The following is a 17,236-nucleotide window of genomic DNA, read 5'->3' as shown; positions in this document are numbered from 1 at the left end:
ATGAAGGAAAAACGAAGACCAATGAGAAGTCCCTCTAGTCCCTGGCCCCAACAGGCAACAACTTCAGTGGCCCCTGCTGCCTCCTGAGTGTCCTGGGCAAGCGTTAGGGGCCAGGCCCAGACTGGCCATGGTGGCAGCTTAGCGTGGTCCACTCTAAAAAGTTTCCTTTCATGGAAGGTACGTCATCCTATACTCCCATCCTGATGGCCGCCACTCCTTCCCCACACCATTACCGAGAAGCTGGCCCCCAAAGGGGACCCCACAGTTTTAGAACCTCTCAGGGTCTCTGACATTCCAAGTAGGGAGGGAAAGCCTGCTGCCTAGAGTCAGGGGAAGGGGGTTGATGTAGGCTGGTTATACTGGACTCCTTCCCCCAAAGTGAGAGGAGGTGGATATAGCTAGAAATAGCTAAATGGAGCATTGAGTTCATCTCCTCATTCCCCTTGGCATAGGTTAGTGTCACCTGTGCAAGTCACTGCCCAGAATCAGACCAAGACCTGACCAGATATGAGGCTGACCAGGAGGTGGGAGTACCATTTCCTGGTAATCCCTCTATGAATGTGGGAGTGTAAGTGGTTAAGTGTATCTGCTGCTAATAAACTCTGTAGTCAGGATGGAGTAGGTATCATAAAGCTGACCAGTGCCTGTGTCTGGGCCCAGCTGAGGAAATCAGAAGTCAACCTCCACTGCTCTGGCCCCAGGCAAATGGAAGGACAGACTCACTCCCAAACAATTTCTTGCTCTTCTGTCTTTACACCTTTTCTCCTGCTGTTCCCCCATGTGGATCACTCTCCTCTCAGCTAGCTGGACAGATCTCCCCACCCCTACCCCTGTCTGTCAAGGGATAGATGAAGAGGCTAGGACTGAGAGCTTAGACTTGATCCTGAAGGCAGTGGGGAATGAAATGATCAGACTGGTACATTATGAGAGAGTACAAACTAGAGGCAAGGAGACCACTTAGGAGGCTAATGCAGTAGTCTAAACAGGAATGATGCCAACCTTATAGGGTATTTGGGAGTAAAGATGTTTATGTGTTAGAATGCACAGAGCTCTGGACTTGGAGTCAGGAGAACCTGAATTCAAATCTAGCCTTACTTAGACCCTAGCTGTATGACACGTCACTTAACTGCTACCTCAGTTTCCTTAACTATAAAATGAATATTGCAAATAGCACCTACCTCCCAGAGTTGTTGTGAGGATCAGATGAGATATTTGTAAAAGCACTTTGCGCACCTGGAAGTTCTATATGGGTGCTAAGCTATTATCACTGTTATTATGTAAACAGGTAAGTATATGCAGGATAATTGGAGGAGAGACCAACAGTGTGTTGGGGAATCCTTGTGTTTGTCCTTCATTTTTGAAGAGGACCATGACATCAGGGAATGATGACAGGACTTGCAGTTGACTTGGATTTGAGTGAGGGAGAGCTGTGCAAGGTCACCAGCCTGATTTTCTCCTCCAGAGCCATCTGGGTTCAGTGGCCTGATATTCATCATGACAACTGGACATGGCCTAGGATGCAATGGGAGACTTTTAGGCTAAGGGCTTTTCAAGTTCTCACTTTGAGTGAGGTAAGGCCCATTCAGTGAATAGGCCTCTTCATGAAGTGAGTCAAGGCATGGATCCTTTAATTAGAAAAAATCAAACTGGGAGACCCTCAGGGTTGCTGATCAAAGAGAAACAGTTACTTAAAGGCTTCAGGTAGGAAGGAGCCTGAGCTGAGCTTTGAAAGAAGCCAAAGCTTCTCAGAGAAGGGAATGAGGAGGGGGAGAATCCCAGGCATGGGGGAGACTTTGCACAAAGCCACAGGGGCAGGGGTTCGTTGTCAAGTTAGGCTAGAAGGTAGAGGACATTTGCAATGAGCCTGGAAAGATAAGCTGGAACCAGATTTCCAAGGGCTTTAAATACCACGGTGGCTTCTGTGCTTTATTCTGGAACTTTGAGTAGAACTTTGAGTCAGGAAGATGAGGTCGAGGGTCTCCCCAGCAAGGTGATCCCTTATTCAATAACATTCCAAGCCTCTTGTTTTCGAGGGTTCTGTGGGGACCACTGGTGGATGAAATAGCGAGCCCTGCCCTCCAGAATTTACCTGGAAGTCTCATTGTAGTAGATAGCCCTCCCCTTCCAGACTCTAATAATACAAATGGAAAGCAGAAGGAAAAACATGAAAACAAACGGTGTGACCGGAGTTAGCCGCAAAGAAGAGATGACAAAATGCGCCTCACACCATTCCTTGCAAAAGTGGGGAACTACGAATGGGGAGCACTGTATTTACTATCCGACTTGGTATTTGGTTAGTTTGACTGAACACATTGGATTAACTTATAAGAGGGGGCTGGAAGACAGAGATCATTGAGCGATGAAAAGAAATAAAGAGAAGGTCAGTGCAAACATTGCTTTGTAAAGAATTTTTTTTAAAAAAGTTTGTTTTGTTTAATTGAATTGAGATGCACTTAGTGGAATGGCAATGAATGGAGTCCCTGAGCCAATCAGAGACCGGACTGCTGGGGGGAGCTGTCCTCGGTACCGCCTCCCGGGTCTCTCGGGCCCCCTTCGCTTAATCCAGGCTGAGTCTGGGAGCACCTGGATGGGGCGGAGGCAGGGAGAGAGGGAGGGGGTCCCGGAGGAAGGGGGGAAACGGGGGAGGGGCTCTGCCTCCTCCGCCGCCTGGGTGGTCCCGGCCACGCCCCGCCCCCCGCGGCGCCGTCGCCTAGCAGCGGGCGAGGCTCGGCAGCCAATGGGATCGCGGCCCACCCCCCCCCCACCCCCCCCCCCCCGAGCCATCCCCCTCCCCTCCCTTTTCTGGGGCCGCTGCTGCTGCGGGCAGAGCAGAGCAAGCGGAGCCGGGCGGCGTCCGGCTGGGGCCGGGGTCAGCTGTGCACGGAGGATGGAACCCGAGCCCGAGCCCGAGCCGCCGTGCCGGTAACGCGGGGCTGCCCGGCCCGGCATGGCCCCGGGGGAGCTGCTGACCTCCGGCCCCGCGCCCCCAGCGCAGGTGAGCCAGCCAGGGGAACGTGACAGGTGGGCGCGCGTGGGCGTGGGCCTGGAGAGGGACGCATCTGCCCCCGCGACTGCCGGTTGAGCCTGGCGGGCACGCGTGGGGGGTGTCCACGCGTGCATGTGGCCCACCGCTCACCCCTATGCTGCCCCATGGGGCTCTCTCTTTGCGTCTCCCCCGTAGGGCCGGGCCCCCCTCTGGCTGCGTGCCCACGTGGGCGGCCTGCTCTTCGGCCTGGGCTGCGCGATCCAGCAGCACTGTGGCAAGGTGCTCTTCGTGGGGCTGCTGGCCTTTGGGGCTCTTGCGCTGGGCCTGCGTGGGGCTGCAGTGGAGACAGACCTGGAGCGCCTTTGGGTGGAAGGTGAGACGGCCTGGTCTTGGAGGGGTGGGCTTGATGGTGGGTCCCAGCTGACCTGTCAAACAGGGCGTGGGCCTGCCAGTGTGGACCTCAGCGGCTGCGGGCAGGGTCAGGCAGGATCAAAGCTGCCCTTCCTGGTGGAGCCATCTGATCAAAATGGTGTCTTTGTTTTTAATAACTTCAACTGGCTCCTTCTTTCTCTGCTTCCTGGCCACGATGGTTCCCCCCACACTTCTTCAATGGGAAAGTGGCATTCTTACCCCCCTCTCCAGGTCGGAGTCTCACCCCGTTCTTATCAGTGCTGGGGTTCAGACCAGATGGTTCTTTGCCAGTGTGCGCCTGCCTCCTCCCAGCCTGGCTTGCCTCAGCTTCGGTGTTCACTTGAGCCCCACCGCTGCCTGGGTGGTCCCAAATGGCTCTTGGATTTCCTGCCACAATAGAAGCCGCCTTCCTCCCCCTCCCCTGCCATGGAGCTGCTCCCCTCCATGCAACTCAAGTGGCCCCCCCACCTGCTTCCCAGGCTCAGCAAGGGGCCTTGTTCCTAGAAGAACCTTTCCTTCCTGCTGGGTGGCACCCAGCTCCAGGGGCTTTTCTGTCCCTGGGACAGGACCCCCTGAACCTCCATTGCCCTTCAACCTGGCTGGTAGGAGGAACACAACTCTTGGCCAACTACTGCTCAGATTTAGAGGGTCTTCAAGACCCTTCCCCCTTGTCTCTTGTGTCCCCTACCTTCAAAGCTGTTCCACCCCTGGACTGAGGCTTTGCTCCAGGACTCCTTGACCTAAGGAGGGAGCCCCAAGGGTCTGACCTACCCATCATTGTCAAGGAGAGAGAATAAAGCCACCCTGAGGACAAATCAGGGCTGGTTCCTGGGGCCTCCTGGACTGGCAGGAAAGGCATCGAGTAGTTTCTCCAGCCACTTTCTTTCTGCTCGAGTCTCCTATATTCTTAGGGTGCCCAGTACAAAGGCTGCTGCCCCTCATCCTCCATCTCTGAGTATACAGAGGTCCTTCTGTCTTTCCTTTACCTTCAAAGTTAGCCTGGTTATGTGACTTCCCCAGCCGTCCCATACATCTCACACTTGGCCATCATGTTCAGGCTTTTAACTCCTTTGTATCACAGCTATCTCCATATGATAGGCCTTTCTCTTCTGACTCTGAGATCTCTCTTGGTCTCTCTGGCACACTGACTTTTTCTCACTCTCCCCAGCTTCTCAATCCCTTTCCCTAATCCCCATCCTGCTGATTTGCTCACACAGGGTCTGTCTTCTCTCCCTGTCTCCCACCATATACCCTCTGGTTCCTTCCTGACCACAGTAGGACTAAGCATGCTGCCCTCACTCTGGCTAAAAAACAAATTGCAAGAAAAACTCTGGTGATGTAGCACATGATGCTGGGGACAAATGTGGGCATGGGACACTGGGAAAAAGGAGCTCAGGATGGTCAGTAGAAGTGGCAGAAGTGACTTGGGGTGAGAGTGCTGGTTTCATTGCATTGGTAACATAGATCTAGTTTGGTCTGGGGACCTTAAAAGTGAGAGATTGGTAGATAAGGGTAGCTAGGGTAGATTGAAGGATGGGAGGGCAGACCTTATCAGGCCCTAGATTGCCAGGCTAATGAGTCTAGATTCTGACTGTAACCAGTAAAAAGCCACTGAAGACTTGGGTAGGGGAGTTAAGTCAGAGCTGAGCTTTAAGCAGGGAAAAGCCAGATGGGTCAGGAATGTGTTCTGGGGTCCCAGTGGTCGGTATTAAAGACCCAAACTGGGGTAGCAGCAGTGGGAATGGCAGATCTGGGTGGTCTCTCTGGGAGGGAGGTGGCATTCCTAAAGCCTGGAGGCATAGGAGGGAGGGGCCAGAGAACACCCAAAAGCACTATGGAGGTGGGGAAAGAGAGCTGGTTTGGGAGGCCCTGCCTATGAGAAGGCTTCTTCTTGAGTTATGTACCCTCTCATGGGCCTCCCTGGTCCCTGTGCCCCAGCTGTGTCCAAGGTTCTAGTTGGGGTCCTTTATCTGGGTACTGGGGTAGTAAAGCTTGGCTTGGGGCAGGGGATATGGTATCTCTCATCCTTCAGACAGAAATGTTCCTACCTACAACTGGTGGATCCATACCTTTCTGTACCTGAGAGCCTAAAGCAGCCAACCCACTGAGCCCCATGCTGGGCTAGCCCCAACACTAGCTTATACCCTAGATTCTCAGGCATCTCTAAGATACACAAGTTTAGTGAGAGTCGTTGGTGTGAACAGGAGGCTGAGGAAGTGGCCAGTGTGGTGGGTCCAAATAGGAAGGTAAAGGGCCCAATGACTGATCATAGCTGGAGAACTGTGTCCAGTTCTGCCACAGGTTAGGAGAGATCACAGGCTTACAGATGTGGCCGTTGGAAAGCACCAACTATCCCACCCCTCATTTTATAGGCAAGGACTTGAGGCCCAAAGAAGTCGAGACATTTACCTAGGGTCACAGTAAAGTGAGCACAGGTCCTCTAACTCCAGATCTCAAAAGACATTGCATAATCTGGAGAGCATCCTGAGGAGGGAGGGATATGAGCATGCTGAAAGGCCTCACTGAAGATCAAACTTGGAGAGATTTGTGAACTAGGGATCATAGCACACCCCACTTTACAGATGCAGAGACTGAGGACCAGAGAGAAGTTCTGTGACTTGCCCAGGGTCATCCAGCTAGTTAGTACTGAAGGCAGTATTTGAGCCCAGATCTTTCTATTAATAGCACGTAGCACTTTTAAGATTTGCGAAGTAATTTTCATATGTGTGTGTGAATATGTGTGTACATAAACTCATTTGATTTTTACAACCACTCTATGGGGTAGGTGCTATTATTATCAGTCTCATTTTATAAATGAGGAAGCTGAGAAAGAGATTAAATGTTTTGTCTGGGCTCACACACCTAGCAGATGTCCAAGGTAGGATTCAAACTCATGCTTTTTAATTCCAAATTCTGTGCTCTCTCCACTACATTAGCTTGGAAAAGAGATGGTCCTTGGGATGAGGGAGTGAAAACTCAGAACATGGCAGCTGGACATGGCTATGAAAATATTAGGATTCATGAAAGTCTGAGGAGCATCGATTCAGTAGGAGGAACTGACCAGGGGTGGGGTTGGGGAGCAGTACGGAAAGGCAGATTGAGACGCTGACTCAAAGTGGAATCAGGTGCTTCAGGAAGTAATGAGCTTTTCATCTCTGGAGGTCTAGCCAATGAGAGAATATTTGCACAATGCTTTGCAAACTATATAAATTTATTTAAGCAGAGGCTGGCCACTCACTTGCCATTCTAGACAATGGACTGGGTTCTTCTGAGGACCCTAAAGGCTCTGAGAATCTATTGCTGGGACTGCCTTCATCATCATTCTTTCTCTCATTCATCCCTTCTCTTTCTCTACTTTTAAGTCTCTCCCTTTCCATTCACTAGTTCCTTCCCTTCCGATTGGGAGGGAAGCCATCTCTTGTCAGACTTCAGCTGTCCCCCAGAGTGGTTCCCCATGTGGTGGACTCTCCTGGTCTCATTTGCCAGTCTTCTCTGGGGGGAGCCTTGGAGTCTCCCCTTCCTCACTGCTGTCTCACTGAAGTGTTCCTTAGCCTTTAACATTCTCGCTGCCATCCATCTGCCAGCCTGGCTCCTAGAACTTTTCTAGAGCCCCAAGGTCAGTTGAACGGGCCCAAACTCACTAGGGCAGAACTCTGGACCTTCTCTTTTCGCCCAGCTCTTGGGATGCTCCTCAGATTACCTGCCACATCCCTCCCAGCAAAGCTTGGTCCAGGAGGATTTCCCAGATGGAAGCTTTTTGGTCCCCTTGTGGCAGCTATGCTGGTGACTTTCCCCTGGTTTCAGTGACACTGTTCTCTGGGTTTTTCTAAAAATCACTTTTTCCCTACTGGTCCTAACCTTTCTTCCCTCTTGTCCCCCTTTAAGAAAGGGGCTGGTACAGAAGGCCTTGCCCAATGCCTTTATAATCTCACTCCCCTTTGGTAGCTCTCTAGCACATATAACTCATAGCCATTCAGATGTTTTGCAGACTTCTCATGCAGGGAAACTTGCCACCTTCCTGAGCAGCCAGCTGCTCTTTGGGGGGAGGTTTTGTGAGGAAGGTTTTCTTAACATTGAGCTCTTTCATCTCTGTTCAACTGTCTTTGCTCCTGGTCCCCAGCTTCAGCCATCATCAACCACCTGTACATCCAGAACACTTCCTCCTCTGAGCCTCTACATTACATCTGGCAGGCCAAGCACTATACCTGGAGTTCAAATCACTCCAGCTGTGTGACAACGGGCAAGTGACCTCTCTCTCAACCTCAGTTTCCAGCTCTTTAAAAGGGGAATAATGACACCTGTGATATCTGCTTCCCAGGGTTTATGGCAGAATGGAAGGAGTTTTTAAAATAATATTTTAATTTTTTCTCCAATTGCATGTAAAGACAATTTTTAACATTTTAAATCATTTTTGAATTCCAAATTTTTCTCTCCCTCTCTTGCCTTCCCCCCTCACTGAGACAGTGAGCAGTTTGATATGAGTTATACTTATGCATTCACACAAAACATATTTTTACAATTGTCATAATGAAGACACAGACCAAAAGAAAAAAACCCACAAAAAAAATAGTATGGTTTGATCTGCATTCAGACTCATTCAGTTCTTTTTCTGGAAGTGGAGAGTGTCTTTCCTCATTAAGTCCTTTACGATTGCCTTGGATTATTCTGTTGCTGAGAATAGCTGTCACTCCGAGTTCATCATAGTACAATGTTGCTGTTATTGTATGCAATGTTCTTCTCCTGGTTCTTATCACTTCATTTTGTATCAGTTTGTATAAGTCTTTCCAGGTTTTTCTGAAATCAGTCGGCTCATTATTTCTTATAGCACAATAGCATTCCATTACAAATGGAAGAATTTGTAGAACATCAAGAAACCTTGAAGCCTTGAGACCCTGGAAGTGCCCCACTCCTTCCCCTCCAGTTGAGTACTTTCTGTCCAGCCTCTTCCACACTCCTGCCCAGGTGCAAGCCTTCTCTGTGTCTCTGCTCTGGCCCTTCTTACTGACCTCATGAGCACCTCCAAACCCTGAACTCTCCCCCTCCCTCCACTTTCTTCTATAACTCTCTTGTCCTAAGCATGTAGACGTTGCTTCTCAGCCTTCCCTGGCCCTACACAGTAGCGAATAAAAAGCCTGGGATGGCTCAGTCTGAATTCCAGAGCCTTCCACAGTGTGGCTGTCCAGCCGCATTTCTTCCTGCTTCGAGCCCATTGAACTCCAGGATCTTCCCGGGAGGAGCCTCCTGTCTTTTTTCCTTTTCCTATTTTTCTTGGCCCAGTGGCCTCCCCTCTTAGCATCCCTGCCTAGAGAGAGCTCATGCTGATGCTCTCAGCCAAGCAGCGATCCTGGCCACAGGTGGGTTTGGCATGTAGATGCTTTCTCTGGGGTTTGTGGGTTTGTTGTCTGTGCTAAGCTGTGAACTCTTTAGGAGAAGAGCCAGCTAGGCTCCTTGTATCTCTCCCACCCCTGTTCTTAGGGCAGGGTGCTTGCCATATAGTGGCACCAAGACTGGGATGGGGGAAGGGTTGGGGCAGTCTGGGGTCACCCAGCACTTGGGGCTGACCAGTACCTTCCTCTTCCTCCTCCTCTGGCTGGAGACAGTGGGAAGTCGGGTGAGCCAGGAGCTACGTTACACAAAAGAGAAGCTTGGGGAAGAGGCTGTGTATACCTCCCAGACCTTGATCCAGACTGCCCATGGAGCCAGTGAGAGTGTCCTCACCCCTGAGGCTCTGGGCCTTCATCTTCAGGCCGCCTTGGCAGCTAGCAAAGTCCAAGTTTCCCTTTATGGAAAGTGAGTCTGTCTGGGGCCTGGGCCAGATTGAGGGTTGAGGGGGCCTGGGCCAGAAGGACTCAGAGTTGATGGTGGCCAGGGCCTGGGATGAGGGAGATGCCTCAATTCAGGGACTCCTCCTCCCAATCCTTCCTTCTCTCCTACTTCTAGGTCCTGGGATCTAAACAAAATCTGCTATAAAGCAGGAGTCCCCATCATTGAGAATGGGATGATTGAGCGAGTAAGTGGTTAGGGGAGCCGAGTGGGAGGCTTCTGGCAAAGGGTAGAGAAGGAGACAAAGGAACCTGACTGGGGAGGGCTTTTGCTGGCAGATGATCGAGAAGCTGTTTCCCTGTGTGATCCTCACTCCGCTGGACTGCTTTTGGGAGGGAGCCAAACTTCAGGGGGGTTCTGCATACCTACCGTGAGTGAGGCTATCTTTCTTCTTCCCCATCCTGGGCTGAGGGGGCACCTGGACATTCAGGACAGAGGAGTGGCCCAGGGCTGCAGCCGGGCCTCTGGGCATCCTCATCCTGGCAGAATCTGTCCTCCTGTCTGGGTATGGTTGGGAAGTAAACCAGATGATAGGTGCACTTAGCCGTTAGCCAAGGTCCCCTTTGTTCCCTGCCCCTGCAGAAGGGCAGCCCACACACCCAGTGCATAGCAGAGTCTGTCTCTGGCCAGAACTGTGGGCATTGGTCTAGGTGTTTAGGCATGTGTGCACATAGTTGGGAATGAGGGCCATGAACCAGCCCCTCCCTAACCAGGAGTCCCTGCCCCATCTTAGCCAGTCAGGCCTCCACCCTCTGCCTTGGACCTCCACTGTGGGTTGGGGGCTTTGGAGGATCTGATCCCTGTCCCCGTCCCCCAGAAAGAGATAGTCATGCAAATAATTAAACAAATGAATTTGAGGGGAGAAACCAGGAGCAGGAGTGAGGGCCTAGGGTACGAGTAAGGATTCACAAGTCTTCCTTTCCCTTTCTGGATATAGGGGTCGACCTGATATTCAGTGGACCAATCTGGACCCTGAGCAACTTCTGGAAGAATTAGGCCCTTTTGCCTCCCTTGAAGGCTTCCGGGAGCTCCTCAACAAGGCCCAGGTGGGCCAGGCCTATGTTGGGCGGCCCTGTCTGCATCCTGACGACCCCCACTGCCCAGCCAGTGCCCCTAATCACCATAGCAGGCAGGTATGTGAGTGTGGGAGGGACGAATCATGAAAGAGGGCCCAGGGATTCCCACCCCAAGGGCCACCAGCCCCATCCAGCTGTAGAGCCCATGTGAGGCCCAATCCCTTTGCCCCTGACTTCACTTGAGTCTGGAACTTCTCACTTGAGATTGAACTGGGAAATTAAGAGAAAGGAATAGGAAGAAAACCAAACCCAACCTAAAAACAGATGAGTTTGTGGAACCCAGGCCTGGGTGCCCCTGCCCCCACCCGCACCAGGGCCCACCTGCCTGGCTCTCTAGGTCTGGGACACTCACAGACTATTTTGGTTACAAGGGCTTTCTAAGTGAGTCCAACCACTAAGAGACTCCCGAATTTGAGAACTCTTGGGCTAGACCATCCCAGACAATAGATTCCCAAAGGAAAGGAGACTTGTCCCTGTGCCAAGTCCCTTGGTCTTCCATAGGTCCCAGACATTGCCCGGGAGCTGAGCGGGGGCTGCCACGGCTTCTCACGCAAGTTTATGCACTGGCAGGAGGAGCTGCTGCTGGGCAGCCCGGTGAGGAGCCCTCAGGGCCGGCTGCTCAGGTGGGAAGCCCTTGAGGGAGGTGGGGCATGGGGTCCCCAAGGCTCAGGGGCTGCTCAGGTTGGGGCGGGTCACAAGGGTTGGGTGGGAAGGGGAGCAAGTGGCATCTCTGGGCAGCCAGGACAGTGACACCCTCTGCTCCCCTTCCTCTCATCCAGTGCGGAAGCCCTGCAGAGCACCTTTCTGCTCATGAGCCCTCGGCAGCTCTACGACCATTACCGAGGAGATTACGAGACCCATGACATCAGCTGGAGTGAGGCCCAGGCAGGCGCTGTGCTCCAGGCCTGGCAGAGGCGCTTTGTGGAGGTCAGTGGGGCAGAGATTTACTCCTGCCCTTTCCACTCATCCTTGGACATCCCCTCATATCCGCCTCTGACCATTACCCCTTCCTCCCTCACGTGACTGCTGTTCCCCCTTCATGTCCCCTCCATCCCTCTGTCTGACCCCCACACCCCCTACATCCCTCTGTCTGACCCCCATGCTCTTATCCCTTCTTAGCTGGCACAGCAATCAGTTCCCCAGAATGCATCTCAGCAGATTCACGCCTTCTCTGCCACCACCCTGGATGACCTCCTGCGTTCCTTCTCTGACATCAGTGCAGTCCGTGTGGCTGGTGGCTACCTTCTCATGGTATGTAAGGCCATGCTGGTTTGATAAATGCCCCATTGCTCAAGGCTTCTTGAATCAGGGATGGCCTGGTGCCTCCCTGACCCAGCCCTGACCTTTCTCTCTCTCCTCAGCTGGCCTATGCCTGTGTGACCATGCTCCGCTGGGACTGCTCCAAGTCCCAGGGAGCTGTTGGCCTGGCTGGGGTTCTGCTGGTTGCCCTGTCTGTGGCCTCTGGCCTTGGCCTCTGCTCACTGTTGGGTATGACCTTCAATGCTGCTACAACCCAGGTATGGCTTCTTTCCTGAAGGGCTGGAAGGTCTGGGCTGACCTTGAAGCGTAGGTCCTGTCCGTGGAGGCTCTAACCACTGATGCCCACTCCTCTGTGACCCTCCCCCAGGTGCTTCCATTCCTGGCTCTGGGCATCGGGGTCGATGACATGTTTCTGCTGGCTCATGCCTTTACTGAGGCCCCATCAGGCATCCCCCTGCAGGTGAGTCCCTGGCTGGATCCTGCCCTTCCTACCCTGATCCCAGCACCCACCCCCTGTGGCAGCCCTGGTAACAGCTTCTATCCTGGCAGGAGCGGACAGGCGAGTGTCTACAGCGCATGGGCACCAGCGTAGCACTCACCTCCGTCAACAACCTGGTGGCCTTCTTCATGGCTGCCCTGGTCCCCATCCCTGCCCTTCGCGCCTTCTCCCTACAGGTGAGGCTGCTGGGGCGGGGAGGAGGAAGGGGGAGTGGGGTTCATGTGGCTCTGAGCCCCCCTTACCCTGCCTGCACCCCTCTAGGCTGCAGTGGTGGTCAGTTGTAATTTCACTGCTGTCCTGCTCATCTTTCCGGCCATCCTCAGCTTGGATCTGCACCGGCGGCATCGGCAGCGGCTGGACGTGCTCTGCTGCTTCTCCAGGTATGTGGGGGTGGCCCCCCCCCCACCCACCCACAGGCTTCCTGCTCCTCCCTCTGCCTGCCCCCCAGCTAACGCTCTTCCTGGTCTTGCCTCAGTGATATAGCTGGGCAACCACATCCCTGCCTCCTGCCCTGTGTCCCTCCCCAGCAGAGGACACAGATGTGTCATGGGGACCCTCCCATGTCTCTTCTAGCCCGTGCTCTTCCCGGGTGATTCAGATACAGCCCCAGGAGCTAGGGGAGGTCCAGATGCCCCGAAGTGGGACCCATCTGACAGCTACAGTCCAGGCCTTTGCCCGATGTGATACTGCCGGTCAACACGTGGTCACCATCCTGCCCCCCACAACACATCTGACACCTCTCCCCACTGAGCCTCTGGGCTCCCAGCTCTTTGGCCCCATGGGTTCAACAAGAGACTTGCTGGGCCAGGTGGCTGGGACAGGACGGGGTCAGGTGTGCCGACCGCTGCCCTGTGCCCGTTGGAATCTGTCTCGATTTGCCCGATGTCAGTACGCACCCCTCCTGTTGCAGCCCCGAACCAAGGTACCCATAGTGACAGCTGTGGACTCAGTTGAGCAGGTGGGGAGTGGGCGACCCCTTCTGCCTGCCTGGTCTTCATAGATGTTATTTCCCCAGGGCCTGGTCCTGGTGCTGTTTGGGGCTCTGCTGGGACTGAGCCTGTATGGAGCCACTTGGGTGCAGGACGGGCTGACCTTGACAGATGTGGTGCCCCGGGGCACCAAGGAGTATGACTTCCTGGCTGCCCAGATCAAGTACTTCTCCTTGTACGAAGTGGCCCTCGTGACCCAGGGCGGCTTTGACTACGCCCACTCCCAGCAGGCCCTGCTGGACCTGCACAGCCGTTTTAGCGCCCTCAAGTCTGTGCTGGCACCACAGCCTCCCCGAAGTTGGCTGCATCGCTATAGCGCCTGGCTCCAAGGTAAGGTTCCAGGGATAACTGGGATGTAATGGGGCCTGGAGGGCTAGGGTGACTGGCCTGCCTGGACCTTCTGTCTGCTCTCCCTGCAGGAATCCAGGCTGCCTTTGATCAGGACTGGGAGGCTGGCCGCATCACACGCCACTCATGCCGCAACGGTTCTGAGGATGGTGCCCTGGCCTACAGGCTGCTTATCCAGACAGGAGATGCCAAGGAGCCCCTGGACTATAGCCAGGTGAGTGGAGGCCTGAGCCAGCAGGCAGAGATCCACATTTATGACGGGCTTACTACGTGCCAGCCTCTGCACTAAGCCTCTCATTCAATTTTCGCTTAAAGCCTTCCTTCTGAGGAGGGCCAGTCCTGAGGGGAATGGGTTTAGAATGTGGGATAGAGACTCTCAGGTCAGCCTCTCCATCTTTTCCAGTGCTGAGCTTCTGGGAGGGAGGTTGGAACCTGCCTTCAGTCCTTTCTCCTCTCCTAGCTGGACAAGCGGAAGCTCGTGAATGCAGATGGCCTCATCCTGCCTGAACTCTTCTATGTTGGACTGACTGTGTGGGTGAGCAGAGACCCCTTGGGCCTGGCCGCCTCCCAAGCCAACTTCTATCCCCCTCCCCCAGAGTGGCTTCATGACAAATATGACAGCCCAGGCGAGAGTTTGCACAGTGAGTGAGGAGGGCCTGAGGGGTGGGCAGGCCTGGGAACCTGCATTGGCTCCCAAGCTCACCCAGTCTCCCTCCACAGTCCCTGCAGCCCCACCCCTAGAGTTTGCTCAATTCCCCTTCCTGCTGAGTGGACTCCGGCAGACAGCGGACTTTGTGGAGGCCATTGAGGGGGCCCGAGCTGCCTGTGAAGAGGCGGGCCAGGCTGGGATCCGAGCCTACCCTAGTGGCTCCCCCTTCCTCTTCTGGGAACAGTACCTAGGCCTTCGTCGCTGCTTCCTGCTAGCCGTCTGTGTGCTGCTGGCCTGCACCTTCGTAGTCTGCGCCTTGCTGCTGCTCAGCCCCTGGACAGCTGGCCTCATTGTGAGTGCCCCCTTCCCTCCCACTTTGGCCAAGTGTCCGGCCCAGAGCAGCATCGTTCCCCCACTTCCTCCTCCTTAATCCTCTTCCCCTTCCTCCTCCCTCCCAGGTGCTGGTGCTGGCCATGATGACTGTGGAATTATTTGGCATCATGGGCTTCCTGGGCATCAAACTAAGTGCCATCCCCGTGGTAATTCTTGTGGCCTCTGTGGGCATTGGCGTTGAGTTCACAGCTCACGTGGCTCTGGTAAGTCTTTCAGCCTGGAGCCCAGCTGTGTGTTGGCCCAGCTTGGAACCAAGAGATTCTGTGGGGGGGGGGGGAGGGTATCCCCCAGATGAGAGGGCACTGTCTCCTCCCCCTGTATAGCAGTGGAGTCTTCCTGAACTCAGGCTTTTTCTGTCATTGACTGGTGGCTGAGAGCCAGCCCTTGGGGGACAGGGTTTCCCTGTGTCCAAGATTAGGTTGGATTGGCTTTCTGAGCCACTCCAATTCTGCTTGGCCCCAAAAGACCCCAAGCAGACTACTTGAGTCAGGATGGGCCGCTTTCCCCCCTTGGAGGCCCCCTGCCCAGAATGGGGCTTCCCATTTGTGAAGGACAGTGTATGGGATTCCTGAACAGGTCCTAGTTCAGCTAGGTGCCCCTAAAGGCTCCTTGGGCTCTGAGATGCTGGGGCTTAGTCCCCTCCCACCCCACCGCCAGGCCCCAGCTCCCTGCCATGCCCCTGGAGGCTCTCCAATAGCCCAGGCCAGCTCAGCCTTTGAAGGCCTCCCCTCAGATTATCCTGAGAAGCATCCAGGCCAGAGGTTTAGCTCAGGCCCACCCTGGACCCCTTCCTCCCCCAGGGCTTTCTGACAGCCACAGGCAGCCGGGATGTGCGCTCAGCCCAGGCCTTAGAGCACATGTTTGCACCAGTGATGGATGGGGCTGTGTCCACGCTACTGGGCCTGCTCATGCTGGCTGGCTCTGACTTTGACTTTATTGTAAGGTATGGTTATCCCCAGCCCCTGTGGCTGTCCCCTTCTCCAGCCCCAGCCCCCAGGACACATTCCCTCCTCCCCTGACCCCGGGCAATGTGGTAACCATGTGGTGCTCCCCTGGGTAGCACCCTCCTTATACCAGGATCCCTCTGCCGCTTTCCCCAGGTACTTCTTTGTGGTGCTGACAATTCTGACGGGCTTGGGTCTACTTCACGGGCTTGTTTTGCTTCCGGTGCTACTGTCCATCCTGGGACCGCCGCCCCAGGTGATTCCCCAGCCCCATACTGTGGATTCCCCTGCCTTCTCCCTCCCCTACATCATGGGCTCTTATCCCAGGGAACCCCCAATACACACATCCATTATTGCCCCATTTCCTGTGGGCATCCTGGCATCTCTTGTCCACAGTCCGGAATCCTCTCTTGCCTGTCTCTGCTGCCCCCCTACCCTCCCAGAGATGAATCAAGAACAGGAGGTGAGCCCAGCTCAGCTTAGCTCTAGACCCAAATTTACCTTCTGCCTCCCCCAGGTATCACTGCCAGATGGAGGCAGCCATCTGCCCCACCCTGACCCAATATCACTGCCCCTCAGTCCTCCTCACTTCTTCCTGGGCTCAAGCCCAGCCTTCAGAGGTCCTGAGGCAGGAGCAGGGGATGCCCCAAGCACCTTCATCCTGCCCCCAACACACTCCCATATCTTGGTGGAGGCCAGCAAGGACCCTAGCTTCCCAACCATCACGGTGAGAGTGCTTGGTGGGGGTGGCAGGGAGGGTGAATAGCTTTGACTGATATCCCACCAGGACTCACTCTGCCCTCCATCTCCCCTCCAGGTGGTACAGACATACAAGGACAGCCCTCCTGGCCCTGGCCCTGGCCTCCCCTCCCTCACAGCCACAGCTGGAAGTGAGGCTCGCTGGGGGCCGCATGCAAGCCCGGGAGCCTTTACCACTCTGACGGCCTCAGTCACTGTGGCCCTGCACCCCCCGCCACTGCCAGGCAGTTATGTCCAGGAGGTCTCTGAGGAGCCCAGGCACCCTCTGGCCACAGAGCCCAAGGGATCTGGCCCCTGCTGCTAGGATGGACCTGGCAGCCTCTATGCAAAGCAGAGCAATGCTGTAGTGTCTCCTGCCTCCAAAGGAGGAGTGTGTATGAGAGTGTGTATGTCTGTGTGTGTGTGTCAGTGTGTATGTGCACACGTGTGTATGTAAATGCTCCTGTGTGCCCACCCATTCAGGTGTTCCTGAGCACCTTGGCCCAGGCTTCTCCACAGCTGCCCTGAGGGCTTCAGGGAAACCTGCCCAGAAGCCCATCCTTTCCTCCAAAGGGTGGGAGTCCCAGCCGGGGTCTCAGTCTGTCCATCTGTGTCTGTGTCTGTACCTGCCCCTCTCCTGCCCCAGAGATTATTTATATGAAGAGGTTTATTTTTGTAAAGCTGATGGCTCAGCTGTAAATCTTATTTTTAAAGAGTGAATATATACATATCTATTCTCTACCCCATCTGGGATGCCTCCTGGTGCTGGGGAAGGGGGTGAGCCATGGTCAGCGGGCAAGGTCTGAGCATCATTCCCTGGGGCTTGGCCAAGAGTTGGATCTGCAGCCCCAGAACCGAGGCTGAGCCTTGGGGTCCCCATCTCAGCTCTTCAGGATGGGCCCGGAAGGCTGAGTCTAGTTACGGGAAGGGTCAGCAGCCCTGATGAGTCAGAGATCCTGCTCTGCTGGCCCCCAAGGTTTCAAGTACATAGCCAGTTTTCCTCTGAAATCCTCTGCGCCAACCTTCACTCAACCCTCATCTGATGGAGGAGGAAACTGGGGCCCAGAAAGGGACTGGGCCTTGCGCCAAGCTGTCCAGCAAGTCTGTGGCCTGGTAGGGC

The 17,236-nt window shown here is 54.5% G+C and overlaps 1 protein-coding gene across 2 annotated transcripts; it reads left to right on the top strand.

Annotated features, from left to right (window-relative positions):
• The first annotated feature begins 2,818 nt into the window (after positions 1 to 2,818).
• Positions 2,819 to 16,857, top strand: PTCH2 (patched 2). 2 transcript variants are annotated; one of them, XM_072649223.1, is made up of 23 exons: positions 2,819 to 2,995; positions 3,182 to 3,359; positions 8,998 to 9,187; positions 9,338 to 9,407; positions 9,499 to 9,590; positions 10,158 to 10,353; positions 10,798 to 10,919; positions 11,076 to 11,223; positions 11,416 to 11,547; positions 11,658 to 11,813; positions 11,924 to 12,016; positions 12,106 to 12,231; positions 12,317 to 12,435; positions 12,629 to 12,977; positions 13,071 to 13,374; positions 13,464 to 13,606; positions 13,853 to 14,033; positions 14,113 to 14,393; positions 14,500 to 14,637; positions 15,235 to 15,377; positions 15,535 to 15,634; positions 15,896 to 16,105; positions 16,196 to 16,857. In XM_072649223.1, exons 1-23 carry the CDS (start codon positions 2,948 to 2,950, stop codon positions 16,439 to 16,441), a joined length of 3,765 nt encoding a protein of 1,254 aa, XP_072505324.1. In that variant the 5' UTR covers positions 2,819 to 2,947; the 3' UTR covers positions 16,442 to 16,857. The 2 variants fall into 2 exon arrangements, 1 of the variants encoding a protein (XP_072505324.1); XR_011975780.1 differs by lacking the exons at positions 11,658 to 11,813; positions 11,924 to 12,016; positions 12,106 to 12,231; ... (9 more) ...; positions 15,896 to 16,105; positions 16,196 to 16,857 and having other exon boundaries at positions 2,831 to 2,995; positions 10,798 to 10,890.
• Positions 16,858 to 17,236: the final 379 nt, after the last annotated feature.

This window comes from Notamacropus eugenii, chromosome 2, assembly GCF_028372415.1.
Source record: "Notamacropus eugenii isolate mMacEug1 chromosome 2, mMacEug1.pri_v2, whole genome shotgun sequence".
In the NCBI taxonomy this organism is placed as follows: domain Eukaryota; kingdom Metazoa; phylum Chordata; class Mammalia; order Diprotodontia; family Macropodidae; genus Notamacropus; species Notamacropus eugenii.
This window is presented reverse-complemented; position numbering and strand designations above follow the sequence as displayed.